This window comes from Asterias rubens, chromosome 21, assembly GCF_902459465.1.
Source record: "Asterias rubens chromosome 21, eAstRub1.3, whole genome shotgun sequence".
In the NCBI taxonomy this organism is placed as follows: Eukaryota; Metazoa; Echinodermata; class Asteroidea; order Forcipulatida; family Asteriidae; genus Asterias; species Asterias rubens.
This window is the reverse complement of record NC_047082.1, coordinates 2,033,738-2,058,284: the sequence shown is the minus strand read 5'-3', so window position 1 is coordinate 2,058,284 and position 24,547 is coordinate 2,033,738. Positions and strand designations below refer to the sequence as shown.

Here is a 24,547-nt window from a genome sequence, read left to right as displayed (position 1 = left end):
ACTTGACACCGACTTGCATAAAATAATACAGTGTATTAAAAGCTGGTGCGTTTTATTTTAAATAAACCAAATTATGTTGCCTTATGGCCTTGAGTTAAAGTGTAACTAACCAATCCACCAGAGATCAATATTTGTCCGAAATACTTTAATAAAAACAACATTATTTGACTCCATAGAAATATGCTGTTGCTTACTAGATTGGAATAAAAAAAAAAAGTTTCACACAAATACTTAGAAAGTAAAAGTCTTCGACGAATTCTGCATTACAGAGTCGAAAGGTCAGGCCGCCAACTGTTTTGTGCATCTTATCAATTGGTGGTAAGAAGCTTAATATGCAACTTTCCCTGGCAGGCATTGAAAAACTATTTAAAAAACAATTAGCACAATTATTACATATCTTGGAATGTTTTCTATTTTCCGGGGGGGGGGGCTTGTTTTCCGTGAGACCAAATAGTTTTAGCTTGCACAGGGTTTCTCGCTGCTTAAAGTTACCTGGAAGTGTTTTTTTGTCAAAATAAAGCTTTTTTCCCTAGTTTTTGGATGAGTAGGAATGTGAATAAACAGTTAAATAAGGTTCTAAAAAATTATTTCTTATCTTATTTACAAATTTAAGGGTAGGCCCGACCCGAGAGGGCGCTGAAAAAGACGTCGGACCGGACCACTAGGCACTATTGCTCTTGCGAGTCTGACCAGCCATGCAGACTGACCCCATCTTCAGTTGTTTTGCTGCATCTAGCATTAATACACTTTGTCGGCACTGCCGGAAAAATGCAAGAAATAAATTGTTTTCGAAACGTACAACTCACGACTTGGACTAGAATGTACTTGCACGTGTGTTTACTCTACGTACCAAACAACGTTATCTATTTTTTAAACATATAAATCGTTACAAACAATTACTTAAAAAATTGTTTTATTGTAACTAAACATATACTCTTATGTTTGAAAAAAAATAAAGCTCTATTTCCAGGTGACTTTAATTGCATTATTTCAGAAGGAAATTTAAATCTGACCAAAAAGTATGTATTATAGACTATGGTGTGATAGTCTCAGTTGAGTTTTGTTTCGTAACCAGTGTCTTGCATGTGATGATCTTGGTACTCTCGGTCAGCTGCTCAGATCAATTTGTTTCATACTTTGTCTGGATGATATGGGGGTCGTCCATGAGTGTCAGGGTTATGTTTATGAATACACCTTTTATTGTAATAATTTAATATATTTTGTATTTTCTTCATTTAAGGAGGTTTTGTTGAAAAAATTAATTATTTAATTGATTAATTAATTACAATTTTGCATAATAGCTAACGATTTAGATAACAGTGATATTGCTAGATATCCCGGTCCGGTACAAGATTATTGTTAAGGGGAGAATGGGCCTACTTGTCAATTTGATAGTAATTTGGAGTGTAGTTCTTTCAAATGTGACCAGTTATTAAGCTGTTGCCATTTGATTGTACAAAACGAACCGTTGGTTGTAGCCAATAGTGCAATAATAATAATAAAAAAGTAGAATAAGAATAGTCAATCCTAAACATTGTGTTTGTTTATGTTACACCTGACCTTCTCGTCAGCAGGCATGATATTTGGTCATTGGAAAAAGTAAAAAATAAAATTTTAATGAGTATGTATAAGTGGTGATCTATTACTGCTGGACAAACGCAGTGTGGGATTTAAAAGGTTAATTTACCATGGTATTCTTTTTATTTATTTTTAGAAAAGGCCCAAACAAATCTGAAATCAGAACCAAACTAGGACGAATATCAGGTCTGCACTAGGGAGTGTGGGTGACTAATTAAAGGCGTTTTAGAAAGACTACCGAAGTCTAAACAAATGGGAGTATCCCGAACAACAAACTCAAAACTATAGACAGTCCATACCCCTCAGTTAATATTATCCTTCTCACTAGGAAGACCTTTGTATATGGGGTCATAGAAAAATTCCACACCCACAATCTTTTATAAATCACTTTTTATACTGAAAGTTCGTTGAGTAACCTCTGGGAAAGCAGGTCATTGTTTGATAAAAATTAACCATGAAGAGTAAACAGATTGCTCACGAGCGCCTTACAAGTTAATAATTACACACGATCCATCATTGTCAGACATATTCGCATAATATTTTCCAGAGTTTTCTGGGTGACGTTGCTATGTGTTGAATATAAAGCAGCACATTGTACAATGTTTAGGTCGTTCAGTCAGAATCAACACACCGAACTATACGGAGGAGCGCTGACGTGAGTATAATTTATTTCGCTCTGTTTTGTATATATTTTTTCTTTAAATTGTTTTGTATAATCATTATTTTAAGAAAGATTTAAGATTTTGTTACTTAAGCTTAAACGAGAAGTGTGCTTGAAATGAGATCGTCCCCAATTTAGGAATACGAGTCAAAAATCCATGTCCCCATAAAAGTAAAAACTCGGCTGTTTTTGCAGTAAAGTTTCTGTTTATAATTACTCAGTTATAAACACTGCAACAGGATTCAGAACAGTGTCGTATAAGGGAAATCTGTCTCCTGAAGGTTTCTGTCTCATTATGGTGAACTATGGGGGAACAGAATCTCCGGGGAGGGGGGCGGGGGTACACAATCTCCTGCCACACCGACACCGTTGGCACACATTAGATGTGCAAAGGACTGCCCACCCCAGATGCCTCGCTAATGTATTGAATGAACAATTGAGGAAACTCAAAATTGTGTCAAACTTTTCATCCACAGAATCAAACCATAACTTTGACATTAGGGACACCAACCAGTACCATTACACAACAACGGAAGGAACTAACATCAACCAGCGATGCAAGGTCCTCAAATTCAGGTGCAAACTGTGCCCATTCCACCTGCCTCTGTGGCAGGGGCAAATCAACGAAGCAAGTACTCCGGGAGATTGCGTATACTTGGTATTCTCCAAATCATTTTAAGTGGAGTTTCGGCTGCTTGTGGATTGGCTGATTGTCTTGTATGGTATGCATGTAACTCTCTGGCGTCTGCTATATGGGGAGGTATATTGGTGAGTAAGAACCACAACAATATTTGTTGTAATTTCGAAGTGAAGGAGGTCCAAGCTATATGAAAGAAATCAAACGCCTACTCATTCTAAGGGACTTTGAATTACTTTTCGAAACGTAAATTAAACAACCAGTGTTGAGATGAGATAGGGGCCTTCAGGGGGCACCCCACTAAATTCAACCCATACCAATATATGTATGACAAATATTATTGTTTTTAAACAATAATATTTATTTTTATCATAAGTACTTAAGGTAGAGGGCGCTACATCGACTGATTTTGAGGCTGACTCAGAAAGACTGGGCAAGTCTATACTAATTTGGATCGAATCCAATTTGCACAAGACACAATGGCCTAGCTCTTCTTGACAAATTGTTGTTTTAAAGGAAGGTCTATCAAGAGGACCCAAGGCCAAAATACTGGTTTGTCCTACCTTGAGAGCAACCAGTTTCCTTTTAAATTTCCATTCTTTTCCAGTTTTATCTGCCAGCTGGGATCCTCGTGCTTCTGACGGCGAAGTCTGTACCTGCAAGCAAAGGATTGGTAAGGAATAAGTTTAAGTTAAGGCCGGTATCATGCATTACTCATGAGCCACGAAGTGAGTGACGTCAGATGTCACAAAAAAATGGCCCAGTACCAAAGCCCAAATTTCATAAAGCTTTTAAGCAGAAAATACTGCTTAGCAAGCTGTGCCAAAAATGAGCGGGGCAAAAGTTGCAACAATGTAAACAGTTTCTGTTCAGCAAGATTTGTCTGTGCTTATCTTCTGTTTAAATCCATGACCTAGAATTTACAAGGAACGGAACAAGTCACATATTACGGTGTTTTTTAACTGTCTTTAAAGGAACACGTTGCCTTGGATCGGTCGAGTTGGTCCTTGAAAACCGATTGTTATAAAATCGTTATGGTTAGAAAGATGTTGTAAAAGTAGAATACAATGCTCTACACAAATATGCCTCGAAATTGCGTGGTTTTCTTTTTACCTCGTCGACTAACACGGTCGGCCATATAAATGGCCGACCGTGTTAGTTCGCAACGTAAAATGAAAACCGTGCATTTTTTAGTGATACTTTTGTGGATCAATATATTCTACTTTTAAAACATCTTTCTATTAAACCATATGCATTTCATAACAAACGTTTTCAACAAGTGAAACAATCTCGTAAAAAAAAGAACAAAAAGGAAATAATGTTTATTGGTTTGAATTGTTTTTGTTGCAATTTTCAGGCTATCGCTGGCCTGGTGATGTGTATTCTTGCAGCGTTGGTGGCCGTGGTCAGTTTTGCCATTTACATCGCAGCGTTTGGTTTAAACCTTACCCACGTAAGTATGGTCCAAAACAATGACCTGGTTACTTTATTAAAATACCACAGATTTTTTTGAAAGAGGAAAATAGGTTTCACGTATTAAAGGAACATGTTGCCTTGGATCGGTCGAGTTGGTCTTTGAAAAGCGTTTGTAACCGTTTGTTATAGAATGCATATGAGTAGAAAGATGTTGTTAAAGTAGAATACAATGATCCACACAAACATGCCTTGAAATTGCACGGTTTTCCTTTTACCTCGTCGACTAACACGGTCGGCCATTTATGGGGGTCAACTTTTTGACTCCCGTAAATGGCCGACCGTGTTTATGTCGCAAAGAAAAGGAAAACCACGCAATTTCGAGGCAAATTTGTGTTGATCATTGTATTCTGCTTTTCAAACATCTTTCCAACCATATGCATTTTATAACAAACGGTTACAAACGCTTTTTTATAGACCAACTCGTCCGATCCAAGGTAACGTGTTCCTTTAAGTTAAAGAAAACACTATGACAGTATCGATGTTGTTTAGTTGTCACTTTCACTACAGTTTGGAGGCATTTTATTATTTATTTGTACAGGCTAAATAACCTCTATACAAACACCTAGGCAAACTATAATGAACAAGTACACGGCTCGCAACTTACTTGGTATTTGGAAGGGGTAACTTCCGATAGTATAAAGCATTCTCAGAATCATTTCACTTTGAGGTAGGGGTAATGATAAATATATCAGTTGCTATCCCCAAAATCTCAAAATCGTTACTAACAGTAACGTCTCTCAGATTGTGTAATCAAACTACGAATTATTTTCCTGCTTTGACATAATCACCCCAGATTTTTTGCAATTTTTTATGTATAAAATCATCCTTTGAAAAGAATTTTTCACACGTTAGTTATATTGCATTATACATCTATGGAAGATTAAACCAATCGAACGGCTCAAAAAACCAAAGCATATACGTTTCCTTCAACATCTTACAACATGCTGTCAATCATATCTCGATATGGACAAAACCGCGTTATATCTGTATGTTTATTTAATCTAAACAGCTTGGCTATGGGGGTCCGGCAGCAGCAGATGCCATCACTGGTCTGGTTAGTCTGGCTGAAGTGGTCATCGCTATAATCTCCGCTGTTCACTGTGGCCTGACATTGAACGAACCGCAGATTACGGTAATTTTATTCACAAACAAACAAAAAATAGTTTGAACATTACTAGAACTACGTATTACTCGTGTGTCTTCCAACACTGTGACGAACTTGGACTTCCTGTGAGGAACGACGGAGGGTTCTAAAATGCAAACAGTAAAAGTGCACCACGAATATTTCCATTCTTTCCCTGATAATAACAGGGGCAAGTTTCAGGTTGTGCTTTAGGAAAAGGCAAAACTGAGTGATCATTTTGTGTATTGTTTTAAAGATGAGTTACCAACAACAAGACCAACCCAACATGTATGCCTCACAGCCGCCAACCCAAGGTGCTCCAGTTGGTTACATGCAAAACCCAACGTACCCACCCAACACACAAAACCCGCCTGCGTATTCTGGTAAGTGTAGAGTCCTCGTGTGCAGTGATAATATGCTGACTCAAGCAGACCGACTTCTTGTTACTGGGTCAATATTTTCATTGTTTACTGCTTTTTATTTATTTGCAGATCTTGTATTCCGTTATATGTGAAAACCACTTTAAGTGACCAAACGTACAGCAAAATTAAATGAATATATAATAAAAAGAGGGAAAGTTTAAGCTCAATTGGTCATCGAAGTCACAAGAAAAAAAGTATTACAGATTTTTATCTTGCGAGATCAAAACTAATATTAAATGGTAGCATTTTAAGCAAGCAGCTTTACCTCAACGAAGACAATTCATTTTAAATGGGTCTCACAGTCGTCAAACACACAATTAGACCTATTAGGCAGTTTACAACAAAATGTTTATTTTTGCTTTTATCATTAGATTTTCCTCGATTCACTTCAGATACTTATTTTTGTCATGGTAATTTTTATTTACTCAGCAGGTGGAGAGAAAGGTGGTTTTTAGTGAGAATAGCGAGAACTACGCCCGATGATTTATCCACATTGCCAGTGACTCTTCAAATATACTCAACGATTTTTGTTTAAGATGTTTTCAATCCTCGAGGTAGACTCCAGAATCAGGAGCCTAAGCAAAGGTTTGGAATTAGCCATAGGCCTACTATAGATTTAATTAAAGCACATGTTCAAAACTACAATCTGAAGGTAATAATGGCACCAAACTATTATTATGTCCAGCCTTAGTTTGGTTACAATGAGTTGGAATGGAGTTAAATCAAGATGACCACACCGTGATAAAGGTCTATACTCTATCTTCATTTTAATTATTCTTTGATGACTCTTTTGTAACTGGACAATTACTGAAATAGCTGGCTCGTGATAAGATGGGTTCCTAATATCGAATGAGCGGTAAAATCCAAAGTAACAAAAACATCCGATTAATTTGCAAAGGATCTCAGCATGTAGACAACGTTTAAAAACATCAGCATATTTAGTCAAAATGTATGTTTAGATATAGAAATTGTTGCTCTTGTTTTTCCATAAAATAAGATATTAGAGTTTGAGCATAAATTGATATGTGTTTGTATAGTTGCTATTAATTTGGATATAATTACTTTTGGTAAGCCGCATTGCAGCTGTTGTTTAAGTGTTTTGAGAAACGATACCTATTAAAGACAGTGGACACTATTGGTAATTACTCAAAATAATTATTGGCATAACACCTTTCATGGTGACGAGTAATGGGGAGAGATTGATGGTAAAAAACATTGTGAGAAACGGCTCTCTCTGAAGTGCCATAGTTTTCGAGAAAGAAGTAATTTTCCACGAATTTGATTTCGAGACCTCAGATTTAGAACTTGAGGTCTCGAAATCAACCATCTAAACGCACACAACTTCGATGACCGATTGAGCTCAAATTTTCACAGGTTTGTTATTGTATGCATATGTTGAGATACACCAACTGTGAAGGCTAGTCTTAGACAATTACCAATAGTGTCCACTGCCTTTAAGAGAAAATTAGAAGAAGAAAAGGCGTTTAAATCTGAGAAACGTTTCTGCACAAAACGTTTCTCAAATTATACGGATTATTTGTCCCATAGGCATTACCGCTAAAGATTTGAAGAGATATCTATATTTCTACCTGAAACTAAATATATACTGGTCAGTTTTATACCGGTTGGTGTTATTGTAATATTTACGTTATAAAGCAATCAAACGGTTCCAGGAACCCAAGACTAAACTTTGGTTAACAACCGACCACAAACACCAAGACTCAATCCAATTATTAAGCGCAACCTTTAGATCAAGGATATGTAATTTATAATGGGCAAGCTCAGGTTTACATAAGTGTCGATCACACTATTCCTCATTGGGTTCAAAGTGCGAGGAATGACAAAGTTAATGATTAACAGCAATTCGTCTTTCTTCTTTATAAGTGAAATAATGTTATTTGCAGCACGCTGTTCAATTCCTGATTTATAGGCAGCCATTTCGGTTCACGTTAAGTGCCTTGGGATTGTGTTTCTCTGCAATAATAATATTTCTTTAATAAAAAAACTCAACGAAATTAAAATGTGTTTGGTCTCTCTCTCTATCTTTCTCTCTTTTGTACAGTTCAGATTATCACCATTTGTCATTAAATTAAACATCGCATTTAAGTTTTAAACATTTGAAAAACGAAATTGCACTTCTTTTTTTCTCTTTTTTTTTATGTCAAATAGGATATTATCAAAATGTCTCTAAAAACTAAATGCACAGCTTACTGCTACCATATTGGAAATTTTATTCCAATGTGACAATGATAATTAATTATTCAAAGTTGTTTGTGGTTATTTTAATCTCAGAATAAAGTTTGTAGCAACCAATCTTATTACAGCAATGTCTTTCTCGTATAATTTCATCTATTATAATGTTATTATTTCCATATGAAACATGGTTCCAAAACCTTCATAAGAATGATTTAGGTATGCAAGCTAAACATGAGAAACAAACCACGCCAAGCTTGGAATTCCATGCAGGGAACTGTTACATGTGGAAGTAAGAATTGAATTGAATTTAATATCTGTACCATGGGGCTCTCTTGACTAACAATCTGAATGTTTAGTCCTAATTTTCAGTGATGACAAACGTAAAAATAACTACATAGTTGTTGTTTAAAGCAATGTTCATTTTTTATATTAAAAAGACCAGGTTGCAAGGACTACCATCGATACATTCACAGCCATACACGACCAGCAGCCCATCATAAGGACATTATAAACAGGTGTTGCTTCGAGCAAAATTGACGACAGAAACTGAACTGTGACTAGTTGATAATAATACCATTGGAATTAGTGTACGATAAACGAACATAATCCTCATTGCAATTATAATTTCCTGAAAAATGTAACCATAGCAACGCTGACGCTCTACGCCATTATACCCAACGTAGCAAGCGTACATGTACATACACATAACTTGTTGAGTGTATACACTCATGTATGATGGGGTTCCCTGGAGCGGGGTATGCTATATCACATTAGCATTGGATATTATACCAACATTCGACTCTGAGTTTACCATTGCTTGCCAGTCAGAGGGCGGTCTGTCTGTTTGGTGATTGCGAAACATTTGATCAGATTTTGTCTATTTTGATGGACATCCCATCGGAAGTCGACGACTAAAAGTGTTGTCACAACCAGACCGATCAACAACAGGTAATATGGTTTTTTTTTCTAGACCTATCTTGAGACATCAAATCCATGAGAATGCTTACTTAATCAATAGTCAGGAATAATGTAAACCTTGGGTTCAAGAAGGTGGTCAAGGTAAACGAAAGACCTTGCATGAAAGTCTCGTTGCAAAATCGTGTCTTAAAGCCATTGGACCCTTTCGGTAAACAGTGTTGTCCAAGGCCCACACTTTGTGTACCACAACTTCTATATCAAATAACAAACCTGTGAAAATTACGGCTCAATCGGTCATCGGAGTCGGGAGAAAACAACGGAAAAACCCACCCTTGTTTCCGCGCGTTTCGCCGTGTCATGACATGTGTTTAAAATAAATCCGTAATTTTATATTGTTTTGCTGTTTTCTCAAAAAGTAAAGCATTTGTTCATGGAATAATATTTCAAGAGAAGTCTTTCACCATTGCCTTCTGTAAACCCTGTAAGTTATTTGTAAATCTGTGAACTTTTATTTTTTTTTTCTGAACCGAAAGGGTCCAATGGCTTTAAAGTCACCTTTTTTTTTTTAAACGTACAAACTCACGATTTGGTCCGTGTTTACTCTACGCATTACAGGCAAAGTCTGCCTCGATTGACGTCACGAACAGCGCCCTCTCGGGTCGGGGTCTACTTTTAAATTTGTAAATAACATAAAAACTGATTTTTGTAAACCTTAGCTAACTGTTTATTCACATTCCACTCATCAAAACACATATATTAGTGACAAAAGCTTTATTTTGAAAAAAAAAACACTTCAAGGTGACTTTAAAATGGGTCTGAAACTTTCAAATACAAACAATACAAACACAGTGATTTTTATCTAGGGAGGTATATATCAGTCTGCTTTATAAAATTACAATGTAAAATCATCATGTGCCCGAAAATGATGTACCTGTCAAAAAATGTATTTCAATGAAAATGAGTGTCTGTACAAATTTGTTCGTGATTTTCTGTCATTCGTTTATAATTAAGTCATTGTATGAAAATTAAAAACTTTTTTTTTTTTTTTCTTCTAGTAAAAACTTTTATACAATAGTATAAGAGCTTTTCTGCTGTGGCAAAAAGTTGTACTTCCGGTGAGCCATGGAAAAGGTCGCAAAGGCCCCTACTGCCATGTAACCTTCTTGCGTAGACACGACGCTACGGCGCTGCCTTTTCGTAGACGAGGCAAACACCTTTCATCTGTGCTTGGAACGCAAATCGCGCCAAGCTAAACAAAACATACCCTCAGTGACGTCACAAGGGAATTATTGGCAAGAGATTGAACCCAATTCTCTCGTTGTTGTATTTCGTTTCCCTTGATAGAGAACTGTACTTTAAATGCATGCAGATATTCTATGACAACAAGGTTGTCGTTACTGTTACCATAACCGAACGCGCGCGCACCACCTAGTTACGGGGAAAATGTACGCTCACACAACACGCGGACATGAAGATCTCCAGCTAGCTCTACTCTTTTGAGACAGCTAGCTTGGAGATTGGAGTTCATAGTGCGCTGTATTGAGCTGTAGGCTTAATGTTACACGCACTGAAGACTTCAGGTGAGTTTTCATCCCTTTTTGTCTCAGAACAACGCAATTTGTGTGGTTTATTTAGAGTCCACAGTGGCGGTAAAAGCATACCAAAAGTACTCACCTCGAGAGTTATTTTGCGTATCGAACTATTCCATTAAGTTTTGCGCAAATATGTTGTAATTATTTTGGTTAACCTCATGTTGGTGAAAGGGTTCTGAGCGGGGGGGGGGGGGCTGTCACGCCCCTTCATGTTACGCCACTAGATTTTAAAGCCTATACAAGCCTATCTATTCATGTAACACGGCACTATACTAACCAACCTACAATTTCTGCGTATGTGCCCTCTTTAACAACGACACGGGTAAGCCCAGTAGCCACTTCAGAAAGATATTACAACTCGCGATCCACAGGGGGGAAAAGGTGACTGTAATGAAATAACAAAGTTGCCATAAACCATGTGTCAAATGTTGGACTCGTAGAAAGAAGAGTTATTAGGTAGGAGTAAACCTGTGCCCTCTTGCAACCACCCCCCCCCCCCGCCCATGGGGTTCGATATATTAAAGTATAGCCTCCGCTTGACCCCCGCCCCACCTACAACATAAGAAAATAATAATGCACGGCTTCGCCACGGGGAGTTGGGAACCGTAAACTTAAAGAGGACTTCATACTGCTTTTACTTGTGGTCTGGGCCCAACATAGACTGTACGCCCCCAAAAAAATTGGCATTAAGTTTGCGTTGTTGTGGCCGGTGTCAGATGCAATTGTGTCCGCCATGCAATACTGTCCGCTCCGGACACTTTTGCATATGCAATCGTGTCCGGGGCTATGCGAAAACCGTCCGGCTGACATGTACATGAATGTGTACATGTATGTGCGTGCGTAAGCGAGCGTGCATGCACTGGACCAGTAGATATGCAGCATGAATATTCGCGTATTTAACGATTGCAGCGAATACCCAACGGCCGAACATTTCACATGTTATTCATGACATGCACTTATTTGTAGCTTTTTAAAAAATGGCGAACGTGTTCCGTCGACCAAGGGCGTTTAATTTACTGCATGGACGGCTTTGCACGGGGCGGACACAACTGCATATGCAGATGTGTCCGGGCGGACACAATTGCATTATGCAGCGTCCGGGCGGAAACGATTGCATATGCAAAACCGTCCGGCGGACATTATTTCATACGCAGTAATAATACTTTGGGGGGGGGGGGCTAATCGTCCTTACTCGCAGCTAAAGCAAAATTGCGAAGGACGCGGCTACAACGTCAACCCATTATGACCACGGAGCACAGCCAAGATCGAAAGTGTTTGGTTTTTTGTCCTCTGGAACATGGATAATGTCTGGTGATTGACTTAATGTTTTGCTTAAATTTAGGCCAAAGTTACTCTCTCCCCAAAATGGAAGCTTTGCAATAAATTAGTTTATATCTTAAAGTAAGAGTTTCAGTAAATGTCACTTGTTTGATTACTCCTAATAAGTAATAACCCCTTCACTATTATTAATAAGAATCTAGCAGGTGTTTTTATTGTCCACAGACACTATGTAATAAAACATCAGCAGGTTGAACCAAGCAGTCGATAAATGCAAAAAAAAGTACAATGTGTTATATCAGACAAACACATTTTGCAAAACAGGCAACAAGCTTCCAACGTGGCTACAAGTAGGATGGTGATCTATAGTAATTATTATAGTATCATAGATGTTACTTCCGAAATTCACGTTCATTGATGGCATCAAATTGGCAGAACGTGGTGGCCATAGCAGGGCGTAGTGACACAGTCTGAGCCACGGTGGGGGAACCTCTTGGGCTAAATAGACATAGTGACATTTTCTGATGAAGGGTGTAGGCACTCCTACCTCTCGGGCTAAAGATACATAATGACATTGTCCAAGGCAGCAGGGTGGGGACGCTCCTGTCTGGTTGGTTAAAGTGACGTGGTGCTCTTACAGTCTGGTTGTGTTTTTTTAACCTCGTTGATGAGAACTGCAGCAAACGATGCGTGTTCAAATTGCCCTTATCATCAATAGCATTGTTGACCATTTCTGAGCGTACTATGTATTTTCATTTGTCATTAGGTCCAGCACAATAATGTCACGTGCCTAGAGACAAGAAACCATTATGGGATGTTGCAGTGGTGACAACCGGGTGAAACCATTCAAGGTAAAGATGGGCAAAAGTTTGATCATTTGAAATTATGTTCACGTCACTAAAATAAGATTATGATTCAAATTGTCCAACTAATTATGCACAAACCAACATAAGTTAGGCCTATTCAACATCCTCTGAAGGAAAACGCCTAATTTGTTCTACACCCTTATACATGACGTCACTTGCGGTTTTTTTCCCCTTGAGACTAAAAGGGTCTTCCAGATAAGAAGGGCTTCTAAAAGATTTTTTTTTTAACACAAACGTTTTAATGCCAGCTTTGTAGTCGGCAGCAGCGAAAGCTTTGTAACGCAATGATTGCAAAACTAGACCTCTCGCATACGCCTTTCTTAAGAATTATGACGTCATGCATAGATATTAAGAGAGGCGTATTGGCTGCCAATCGCTGAGATCAAACAATGGAAACGTGCACGCTTGTACGCTCCGCGCACTACTCTCAGCCAATGAAAGGCCTTCATTTACCTCAGTGGGGCGTTAGTGTGGTCTTGTGACGTCACTTTCTGACGTCACTTTCTGACGTCACAATTTAAAATATGCTCACAGCTACGTACGTTTGTTTGCCTGTTTCCAAAACGCGCGGCGTGTGTTCTAAGTTTTCAACGCACGCGAGTGCCCCAAATCGGCAACAAACATCACACATACATCGTAGGCCGGCTACTGGCTACCTTCCACAGTCGAGCGGCAGGTACCTCATCAAAAGATAGTTGCAAATTGGGAAGGGCCCCCTAGCGGCCGTCGTGTAATCTCTTCTTCAAGTTTACCGGTCCTTCTCAGGAGGGCCGTGTACAGGGAAGTTAAAATACCACCATGGCGATATCTATTGATGAACGCAACGGAGAAATGCCAGTTGAGGTATCGGACTATCTAACGGACTTTCTTCAACAGTTTTTGTAATCGTTAAAATCATAGTTTTTCTGTAGATATTGTTCTATAATGTTCCATCACGTATATATAGCTTTTTGTTTCTTTGACACGTTTTCACGTCATTACTGTTTTCCCCTCATATAACTCTTTAACCAGACTGATGACGTTGACGTTGAAGATGGTTTTGATGGACCCCTTGCCGACCGTAGCTGTCGTGACGTCATTTGTCTCATTATCTTCCTCCTGTTCTGGGTTGGAATGGTGAGTATAGGAGGCTTACTCACACAGCCTCATATGTTCAGAACCCCCTTTTGCCCACACATCCTCAGATAATTATTATCTACAAAACCCACATATTTTGTATGTCTTATTTCGAGAAGTGTGATATGAATCAATATTAAATTGAATTGAAACACCTCTTTTTGACCACTGTTAGGGTTATGTAGCTGTGGTGTCAATCCGCGATGGCCAACCAGAACGGCTTATCTTTGGTGCCGATAGCTTCGGGAACGTTTGTGGCCGACAAAACCAGCACATTGACGGGGTTCGGCTCTCCGGGACTGACCTTACTGACAAACCGTAAGAATGTTATCCTCATTAACAACACGAACGTGCACAAAAAGCAGCCCAAAGTACACCGACTCTTTTTTTTGTAGGTAGACGTTCTTGTGATGTACATAGATGGTACACAATTGTCCGTCCTGAAAACATGACGTCACACGAGTATTTGCACAAAAATGAAAGTCCTCTAGCAAATAATGTGCTAAGCCCCTACCTACTGCACAGCCGCAGCCAGCAACAGTCGCAGCAACCCTTTTTGATGTGGCCATCAGCCTATTAACACACGAGTATCACAACCGACTTTGGCTTGGTGCTTAACCGAGATCTATATCAGAATGCCATCAAATAAATTGCAGCAAAGGAAGTTTGTATTATCAGTGCTAAATATGGAGTCCTAGACCGAATGTTATGTACAGTTTTGTGTGAGTCGGTTTTAAAATTAAAAGCACTTGTATCTTACCCCTCAGCTTCGTGTTCATGTTCAACTCGGACGCCATCAAAAATCCACTCAAACCGGGGAAAACAATTTGCGTCTCAGCATGCCCTGAAACTACGCTCCTCTTCATGAGTGACGTCATCGAACTAGCAAGGAATCGCTCCATCTTCCTGTGTGAATACAACGTCACAATAGATGATTATGATACGGCAGAGCAAGGAGACAATGCACCATGCCCAAATACACCTGTTCTTGCCAGGTAATACAATGGACTTAAAACGTTGTCATTTTTATATATTTTTTAATTAACCTTACTTCTAAGTGTCAGTTTTAAGAAAATCTTAAGATTCAGTTTGAAGTATGAACCATGTGAGTAAAATGAACTCTCGTCTTCTTCGTACTTGTTCATTTGCCATTGATACAAGAAAACATAAAAAGGCAGTCAAAAAAAGATGTTGTGATGCAAAGAAATTTCAAGTTGAAAGCGCCCTCATGCGGTCAAAAGTACGAGCAACATTGAACAAAGGTTAAATTTCTGTGTTCTAAAGAAACTACACAACAATGCAAAGATGAAAGATGCACAGGATGATTTTGAAGTATCAGACTATCAGTACTCTTATCCAACGATGTATGCATCATTTGAACTACAAGGGGGTTGTTATGGGTGTTTATCTTTCAAATCATCCACTATAAAGGTATTTTATTATTTTGGTGATTTGTCCACAGTGTCCCAATCTTGAATCGCTGCATTCCATCTGCAGCTATAAGCATTGCATCCTCCATGATTGATACAGACTGGCTAAAGGTAAGTCACCTCGATTAACATTTAGTTTGAATACATGTCGTATACATTTTGAAAACTCCGCCCTTCCCTTGGCCTTGGTGCCCCTTAAAAAGTTTCCCATTGACTTTAAAATTGTCCAATGGAAGTGCCCTTTTCAAATTGTGCTCTCTCAAAGATGAAATTCCAGGCCTGAAATACAACTCCAATACTCAATTGTCATTCATTTTTGTTTTGATTAAGGTCAGAATAATATCCTTCATCAATCAACCCGGTAACCCCCTCAAGAACAATATAGTGGGCCACACCCAATGAATCATGCAATTAACAACAGGTGTTTTCATCATCTACTGAGTGCATGAAAATAAAAGTATATCAAAATTTGAATTATAACTACTATGAGACAATTATAAACTTTCCTTAACTTTTTGCCATCAGAGAGCGGCCACTGACGTTGAGAACTCTTGGCGTGAGATACTCTACCTTTGTGCAATTTCTTTCGGTAAAAATTAAAATGTAGAGGACTTTCCTCCCATTTAGTGCGCTGTTAACCTTTTATTTAAGTTTTTCTTGTTAAAATTTCATTTCTTAGAGCAAATGCAACAAGTGTTCTTTTGTGTCGCCTTTGTTTTCCAAAAAGCAACTTTTAGCAATTGTATTCTGATAAAACATCGGGGCATCCAAAGGTGGGAAGCTAGCGATTTCAATGACTGACAAAAGATATACATTGGAAATAAGTATCACTAAAGAAACTTTGTATAATATTGGTCAAAAGAGTTCCAAACATTGGTGTAAAGAAAACTTTAATTGATTAAATATAAAAACACAAATTAATATTCTTTATCCCCGATGCAAAATTTAACATCTATTATATCGTTGCGGTACCCGCTGCCAAAACATAGGATTCGAACTGCCTCTAGCTGCCGGGCAACCTCGGTAGTCTAGTTGGTAAGACACTGCTCTAGAATTGCAAGGGTCGTGGGTTCGAATCCCACCCGAGTAACATGCCTGTGATATTTTTTCACAGGACTCGGGAAAGTACTGAGTATACAGTGCTAACACACATCGGTGTATGGGTAAAAACAAAAATTAATATTCTTTATCCCCGATGCAAAATTTAACATCTATTACGATGTAATATTGGTTTCCTGTTTGATGAGCATTTTAATGATATTTTTAAATTGTACGAATTTCCACGGTGTGAATAAATTAATCTTTTCAAAAAATAAGTACTAACTCTTGAACACCTTTGTTTCTTGTTTACTTGACATACCAGGTCTATCCTTGGTGGTGCTAGTCCTTCTACGATTCTTTGCCGGGGTTCTTATATGGACGGTAGTATGTGGTTTCATAGTAGGAAGTCTTGGGGGATCAGGATATCTGTGGTACCTATGGTGGCTGGAGAACGCTATACTACAGACATATCTGCCATCAGATCGTAAGGTTGAAATATTGGAGGTTGGAGTCAGTGCTGGTTGTATTGTTTCGTGTATAATAAAATAGCAAAATACTGACTGTAACAATACGGCACCAGACTAGTTTCACCAACATCCTATATTTGGTTAATTGACTTAACGTGCAGTGCCCAATGGGAGACTTTCTGGGACGATAGAGGGCAGCAGACTTACCGGGTAAATCCATTGTTCTCAGAATTGTGCGCATGTTCAGAACTACGTAAACAATGGAAATTTACCCGGTATGTCTGCTGCCGCCTAGCGTTGGAAAGTCTCCTATTTCATAAATCTTTTAAAATAAGCAGAAAATACTGCTTGACATTTTCGTTGGTCATAAAAAATTGAGTTGGACACCAGTTACCAGCAATGTAAACTTAATGTATAAACTTGTTGTGTTTTTCTTATTTTTCAAAGCGTCTAAAGATGAACAAGACCATACAGTGAAAACCATGCTGATTTATGCAGGAGTAGCTAGTGGAGTGACGGTAAGGGTTACTGGATTTGTGTATGTAGTTTACTGTAGTGTTGTCTGTAGTTTACAACAGTTTTATCCAGTGAATTCGAACAATTCAGGGCCCATCGTAAAAAAAGCTGTTTAGAAGAAAATACTGCTTGACAAAATTCTTTGCAAAGCAAAAATTGAATAGGTGTCGCATGCAATTATGTCCTCTATGAAATACTATCCGGAGGACATTATTGCATATACATTACTGTCCGCCGGACGGTTTTGCATATGCAATCTTGTCCGCCCGGACGCTGCTACATAATGCAATTGTGTCCGCCCGGACACATTTGCATATGCAGTTGTGTCCGCCCCGTGCCAAACCGACCTTGCAGTAAATTAAACGCCCTTGGTCGACGGTATATAAAAGCTGTAAGTGCATGTCATGAATGACATGTGAAATTTTCGGCCGTTGGGTATTCGCTGCAATCGTTAAATACGCGAATATTCATGCTGCATGTCTGTAGGTTCAGTGCATGCACGCTCGCTTACGTGCGCAGCACGTACACGTACGGTTTTTGCATAGCCCCGGCCCCATATGCAAAAGTTTCCGGAGCGGACAGTATTGCATGGCGGACACAGTTGCATCTGACATGGGCACCAATGCAGTCACAACTATATAAACCTTAATTTGGGCTGGCTACCTGTTTCTGTTAAGCAATACTTTTCTATGCTTAGCAATTTTTGTGCTTATATCCTTGATGAGTCGGCCCTGGTCTCAAACCCACCAGCGTAACCTTTATCTATAAGTTTAAATCATTTGTAATGACTGGATTGAATTTCCAGGTCATTCTTCTCTTGGTGCTCCTCGTCATGCGCAAACGGATTGCCCTAGTGGTGGCGCTATTCAAGGAGGCAGGCAGGGCGGTAGCATCTATGCCATTCCTTCTCCTTCAACCAGTATGGGTAAGTCAATACATTATGGGTGGCGGTTTTTTTTTTAAGGACGAACGTGGGTAATTATCTGCACACGTTCGTCCTGGAAAAAAAAAACGCCACACGACGGGGTCGACCCAGGGAAGCTAAACGAACGCACCCTATGTTTGTTATCTTTTAGAGACACGGTACACCTTAGGTAATTGTCAAAGGCCAGTCGTCTCACTTGATATATCTCACATAATTAACAAAAATAACAAAATGTGAAAGTTTGAACTCAATAATGGTCGTCGAAGTCGCGATAAAATAATGGAAGAAAAACACCCTTGTATCACAAAGTCGTGTGCTTTCAGATGCTTGATTTCGGTACATCAATACATAATTCTGAGGTCTCGAAATCAAATTCAAATATTTTAGTGGACAATTTCGTTCTCGAAAACCACATTACTTCAGTAAGAGCCGTTTCGAACAATGTTTTATACTATCAACAGCTCTCCATTGATTGTAACCAAGTAAGTTTTAATGCTGAACATTATTTTGAGTAATTTCTAATAGTGTCTCGTGCCTTTAAAAGAATGTCAAGCATCAACAAGAAAGGCGAAACAATGAAAAATATTAAATTATTATATTGCATATTATTTTGATTTAGTTGTTATTTATTTTTGTTTACACTTATAAACATACACCACATTGTTCAGATCAATCATGACAAAACAAGTCTCAAAGTAAGCCTCATAACAAATTATGCGTTCAAAGTATTTTATGGAAAATGCGAAGACCAAAAATTGTCCAGCATTTTGTTGTAATTTTCATGACAAATTAAAAACTTGTTTTTCTCTTATTTATACAGACCCTCCTTGCCCTAGCTGTTTTGATTGCCTATTGGGGCTTCGTATACCTGTATCTCGTCACTGCCGGTCATCCTGAACTCGACAAAGAAACTGGATACGTTACTTACAAGTCGGATCAACTTGCCCCGGTGAACTTTTAACTGAATTCTGTTTTCATATTCTTTTGACTGTTGATTTCTTGGATTAATTTTGTGATTTTATCGGTTCGTTGGTCATTTTGATTGAGTAAATAGGCCTACATAAGTTGTCATTGGAAGACAAAAACAATGACAATCAAAATGAAGGGTAAATATTAATTAGTATAAACCCTCTTATGACATTATTCCAACTGCCAACGAATTGTTTGAACACTATTAAATAAATAAAAGAAGGTTTTTGTTTTTATTACAACGCAAAACTGAAAAGTTGTTCACAGGAAAACTGGATTTTAACACAGTTGCGCTGAATGGATTTGAACGCAAAGAGCAACAGTGGTGCGTTCGATTAGCTTCCCCGGGTCGACCCCGATGTGTGGCGTTTTCTTTTTCCAGGACGAACGTGTGCAGATAATTACCCACGTTCGTCCTGGAAAAAAAACCGCCACATACCGGGGTCGACCCAGGGAAGCTAAACGAACGCACCCAATGTTCCTACAAAGCAGACCAATGACCCGTGGAAATGTCCTATTGTTATTCCTTGACATGGGATCGAGTTGTGTCCATTGTTGCGGGGTCAAGCTTTTTGTTGAAGCAGTAATTACTTACAGTTACAACGGTATTCAGGAATGTACTTATGGTACTACAGTGCGATTTGACACATTGCATGTCTTCAAACATGTCTTGTCCACGCCAGATGTGAATTTAGTTATTGTCACTCACAACTAGGTCCCACAACTACATTATGATAAAATCTTACTTACCTATAATGAACCTTGACAATGCACTCCTTTCTCTGTGTTCAACTCGTCCTCTTCCTCCTTACATACAGTACATGTGGTGGTACCATCTCTTCGGGTTACTCTGGGGATCTCAATTCCTCTTGGCCTGTCAACAATGCGCCATAGCGGGCGCTGTGGCAGCCTGGTTCTTTGCTCGTGACAAAAGTCAACTCAACTGGCCTATAATGAAATCAGTGCAACGAATTATCAGGTTAGCTTTTTGTTTTATCGAGGGTTTGTAATTTTTGAAATTGGGGAATTGGCAATTTTCCCTTTTTACCGTGTATTCTAAAATGAGAATGTTTATGTACTATCGATCGTAATAAATATATATTTTTTGTCGGCTTTTATTTATTTTTTTATTTTATTTTTAATTAAGGGGGGTGGGCACATTCCATCGATAAGAATTTCACAAAACATTATGTTGTGATGTGTCTTTATCTCATCAATTCTTAGTGTGTTTTGTATGACCTTATTTGACTGTCTAACACTGATGGGTTGATATGTTTATTATTGGCAGATATCATATTGGATCTTATTTGACTGTCTAACACTGATGGGTTGATATGTTTATTATTGGCAGATATCATATTGGATCTTATTTGACTGTCTAACACTGATGGGTTGATATGTTTATTATTGGCAGATATCATATTGGATCTTATTTGACTGTCTAACACTGATGGGTTGATTTGTTTATTATTGGCAGATATCATATTGGATCTTATTTGACTCTCTAACACTGATGGGTTGATATGTTTATTATTGGCAGATATCATATTGGATCTTTAGCATTTGGATCTTTCATCATCGCTCTTGTCATGATGGCTCGTATTATCCTGGGCTACATTCAATCAAGGTAGGTTCTGCTTGTGGTTCCTCCTTTGCATGTTTCATAAAATGGAGTTTCGAAAGTTGAAATACTTTTCTGAAGGAAAAAGAACAAAATCTATACATTTATCATTATCATTTTGTAAACTGTACACGTTGAATAATGTTGTCACAGTATCTTTGTATAAAGGTGGCGGTTAAACTAAAGATACAATGTCAAGAGCTCTGTAACTAAAATCCATTGTTTTTGAACATTGAAGCTCCTTTTGTCACTTTTTTCTTCCCGAAGAAGTAAATATATCATAACTCTTCTTTTTAAAGGTGTTGAAGAACCTCCTGTGTAACTTAATTCGTTTCTCCTTTTTCTGACAGACTTCGTCACTCACAGAGTGACATAGTGGCTTACATCATTAAATGCCTACAGTGTTGCCTTTGGCTTTTCGAGAAAGTTCTTCGCTTCATCAACAGGAACGCATACATTGAAATCGGTAAGATCTCGCAGGTGCAAAGACTACTTTGGAAACTAACCTATAAAGTAGGTTATGCATTCGCGTTAGACTGATGAATGCTTATGTCTACCTTGCATCTCCAGTTATTGGAAAAATGAGATGGAAATAAAAGCTGAACGTTTGAGCCGCTGTTTAAGAATAGCTCACACCAAATGTTCCAATTGCTCTTTGGGATGATTTCCGGACATCTTGTCCTAAAAATATGACATGCATGAAGGTTGGGGACGATGGGCCGATATCGTTTGGAACGAAGTTGACTCTGTGTTTTGGCACATTGATACACAATGAAATAAGAAATCTATTATGGTGCAGTAAATATTAATGTATGCTTTATGTTTCATATTAACATCCAGCAATCTACGGATACGGTTTTTGTAAGGCTGCACAGAAGGCGTTCTCCCTCCTCGTTGCCAACGTATTGCGTGTCGCTGCCATCAACTCAGTGGGTGATTTCGTTCTTCTTCTCGGCAAGGCAGTCGTTGTCGCCGTGGTCGTTGTCATTGGTATGCAGTTCTTCAAGGTAAATCAGTCTTTCAAGAGCATAACAATGTCGCTAAAATTTAATACATGCTCAAAAAGAAGCAGTGTTTATTAGTCTATCCTATGCACAGTATTTTTCTACAGTCATTTTAAAACTGTGTTTTGCCATTTCATAAACAAAATAAAACACAAGTGTCAATCAATAAGCACCGAGTTTCTATCGGCAAGTTTCAACATTTCAAAACTCTTCAAGGGCTGGAGACTTTAATGAAGGACATAATTAACATGATGGTGAATTTGTTTATGTTTTACAGGACAAGCCGGACATACACTACGAGTTTGTACCGCTCACCCTGGCCGCCATCTTTGCCTTTCTTCTCAGCCACATCTTTCTGTCAGTTTATGAGGTAATGTTCTAGAAATGTTGTTATGTATTTTTTGAAATTTTCTGAAGTATTGAATTGAATTACAGCTTGGATTTAATTGAAGTATTCTGTTGACAATTACTATCTCAATGGTTTATTTTTCCTAGATGGCGATTGACACGCTGTTCCTCTGTTTCTGCGAAGACTGTGAACGAAATGACGGCATCTCCAAGCCGTATTTCATGAGCAAAAATCTCATGGTAAGGGAAACACCATTGTGTGGCAGTTTTAAAATAAATTTCCAATATTCTATCTCCTTTTAATGTGGATTTCTACTCTCTTTTTATTTTAGAGTTTTGTTGACAACGCAAAGAAAGCACAGGATGCTAAAGACTTAAAGAGACGAGCAAAACGAGCGGCCGTGCAGACCGCTGCAGCGGTCATGTAGTCTACTCTCAGTCAACAACCTGTCTCGACAAATGACCGATCCGTTTACGAAACACTTTTCAACTAACGAAAATGTTGCTATCCGTGTTCCATTTCCACTTTTCTTATAAATCTCGGCTTAAAAGGTACTTTCGTTACAGCTCTTGTGACGATTTCCATTTGTTATTAAAAGTAATTGGACTTTAGTGGATCCAATGTAGCAGCAGCCTTGTTACCATATTCCATTGATCGCGGAAGCATGGGCAAGCTCAAAATTACGTAAAATAACTGCAATCGATCTCTCTGCTGCCACAATCAATAATGACAAAATTTTGGACAATAATTGTATTTTCTAAGTAGGCCTATTACTCCATACATAATTTTTGAGAATTAATAAAAATGTATAATGTATATAATCATTTATATACAAACAGACTATTTGGCTTAATTTCTTTGCAATTCACTGCTATAAAATTAATTATATATTTTAAGTTTTCCAATTGGAAAATAACAAAGTATTATTGTTTATTTTTCAAAGTGTGAAACTCCACCGACTCGATTTGTCATTAGTTTATCGATAGTCACAACGAATGCTTACCAAAATAATTCTAAACTCTTCTTCAATTGTTAAAAAAAAAAAGTGTTAAAAGTTGTGCCCATTTGCTTAAGCTGTTTTGCTTAAAACGTATCAAAGACAAAATGTAATAGAAACTATTGCTGACTAGAGAGAAGTTTATTTGCACAGCTATTTTTTGTACACTTTTATTACTTTGTTAACCACTGTCAATGCAGCATTACATTATGGCTGAAAACTTAAATAATTATTTCAAGTGCTCTTATTAAAATCATGTCTCATGATCTACATACATTTTCTTCCTAAAATGCAGTTTTGTAAAGATTCTTTATTTCTAAAAACAAAAGTTTGATGATAGTATTGGGGTTGTTGGATTCGACCGAGGGCTTTTTAAGATGGCAATGAATGGTTCATTTGATAATATAAAAGAGAAAAACGTCTCTTTGAAAAATGTTTTTACAATCCCATGTACACCGATGCGCCTGAAAACAACAACCCCTCAGAAACAGAAAACTATTATGGGCATGATCTCAACAATTATTATTTACTTTTGGCAGACTAAAATTTATTGTTTCAAATTCAATTAAACGATGGCAAATGGGATACAGGGATTAGTAAGTCTTCACACGGGCAATGACGCACTTAGTGTACCGTGTTTATCTACATGACCCTCCTCTGAGGACGAGGCGGAAGCCAGGTCAACTACCTCCATATCACTCGCTACACGTGAATAACCAGCCTCAGTTAAGACATTGTCTCCAGTGGTCTGGTAGTCAAGATTCTCTGGATCTGGTGTAACTTCTTCAATGCGGCTTGTCCATGCTTCAGAATGATGCCTCGTTGTATTGCCTGTGTTGCTTAAAGATATTGTATCTGCGTCATTTCTCACACGTTTACTAAACGGCATGTCAAAGTTTGTCATCGGATGAGTCTCGTTCTCCAAGTTGATTAGACAATGCAGCCTGCTCTTACCTGCAAAAAGCAAGTGGTCTCTGCAAGCTGTACTGCCCTCAACGTCTCCATTCGATAAAGATTTTACTTTTGTTTCTGTGTCATTATTGTGATCGATTTTGTTTGTTCTTTTTAAACGCCTCAATGATCCGGAGATTAATCTGTGCACGATGCTCTGTTTTCGTGTATCATCATTATCATCATCAGGAACAAACGAACGAAGGACGTTGACGAAAATTCTCGGTACATCCTCTGGAGCTGGTTCTTTGCTTTGAAGTAATCTTGAAATAGTCTTCGTTATTTGATTCATATCTGACGGCCTCGTTCTCTCACAGAGATCTTGAAACTCCTGCTTCATACTGTTTGACATCTCTAACTCTGGACGCATGAGGGCGTCCCGTCGAAGCCAATTGTAGTTAATTGCGTCATCAT

At 38.2% G+C, this 24,547-nt stretch overlaps 2 protein-coding genes across 2 annotated transcripts; both read left to right on the top strand.

Moving 5' to 3' along the window:
• The first annotated feature begins 2,172 nt into the window (after window positions 1-2,172).
• LOC117304694 lies at window positions 2,173-7,084 on the top strand. The gene is made up of 7 exons (XM_033789291.1): window positions 2,173-2,233; window positions 2,716-3,007; window positions 3,484-3,549; window positions 4,234-4,329; window positions 5,362-5,484; window positions 5,732-5,858; window positions 6,327-7,084. The coding sequence occupies exons 2-7, from the start codon at window positions 2,795-2,797 to the stop codon at window positions 6,350-6,352; spliced, it is 651 nt and encodes a 216-aa protein (XP_033645182.1). The 5' UTR covers window positions 2,173-2,233; window positions 2,716-2,794; the 3' UTR covers window positions 6,353-7,084.
• A 1,804-nt stretch (window positions 7,085-8,888) lies between these two features.
• LOC117304695 (choline transporter-like protein 1) lies at window positions 8,889-23,451 on the top strand. Its single transcript, XM_033789292.1, has 18 exons — window positions 8,889-9,041; window positions 12,648-12,732; window positions 13,759-13,863; window positions 14,039-14,181; window positions 14,631-14,858; window positions 15,326-15,404; window positions 15,819-15,882; window positions 16,657-16,818; window positions 17,249-17,319; window positions 18,123-18,242; window positions 19,063-19,191; window positions 20,030-20,190; window positions 20,752-20,838; window positions 21,183-21,298; window positions 21,673-21,839; window positions 22,114-22,206; window positions 22,332-22,424; window positions 22,517-23,451. Exons 2-18 carry the CDS (start codon window positions 12,691-12,693, stop codon window positions 22,610-22,612), a joined length of 1,956 nt encoding a protein of 651 aa, XP_033645183.1. The 5' UTR covers window positions 8,889-9,041; window positions 12,648-12,690; the 3' UTR covers window positions 22,613-23,451.
• The last annotated feature ends 1,096 nt before the right edge of the window (window positions 23,452-24,547 follow it).

Coding starts and splice junctions, on each gene's coding strand:
- LOC117304694 (XM_033789291.1), top strand. CDS start 2,795: ATGCAAGGTCCTCAAATTCAGGTGCAAACTGTGCCCATTCCACCTGCC. Junction 3,008..3,483: donor CTATATGGGGAGGTATATTG/GTGAGTAAGAAC, acceptor ATTCTTTTCCAG/TTTTATCTGCCAGCTGGGAT. Junction 5,485..5,731: donor TGAACGAACCGCAGATTACG/GTAATTTTATTC, acceptor ATTGTTTTAAAG/ATGAGTTACCAACAACAAGA.
- LOC117304695 (XM_033789292.1), top strand. CDS start 12,691: ATGGGATGTTGCAGTGGTGACAACCGGGTGAAACCATTCAAG. Junction 20,191..20,751: donor TCAGTGCAACGAATTATCAG/GTTAGCTTTTTG, acceptor TATTATTGGCAG/ATATCATATTGGATCTTTAG. Junction 20,839..21,182: donor CTGGGCTACATTCAATCAAG/GTAGGTTCTGCT, acceptor TTTTTCTGACAG/ACTTCGTCACTCACAGAGTG.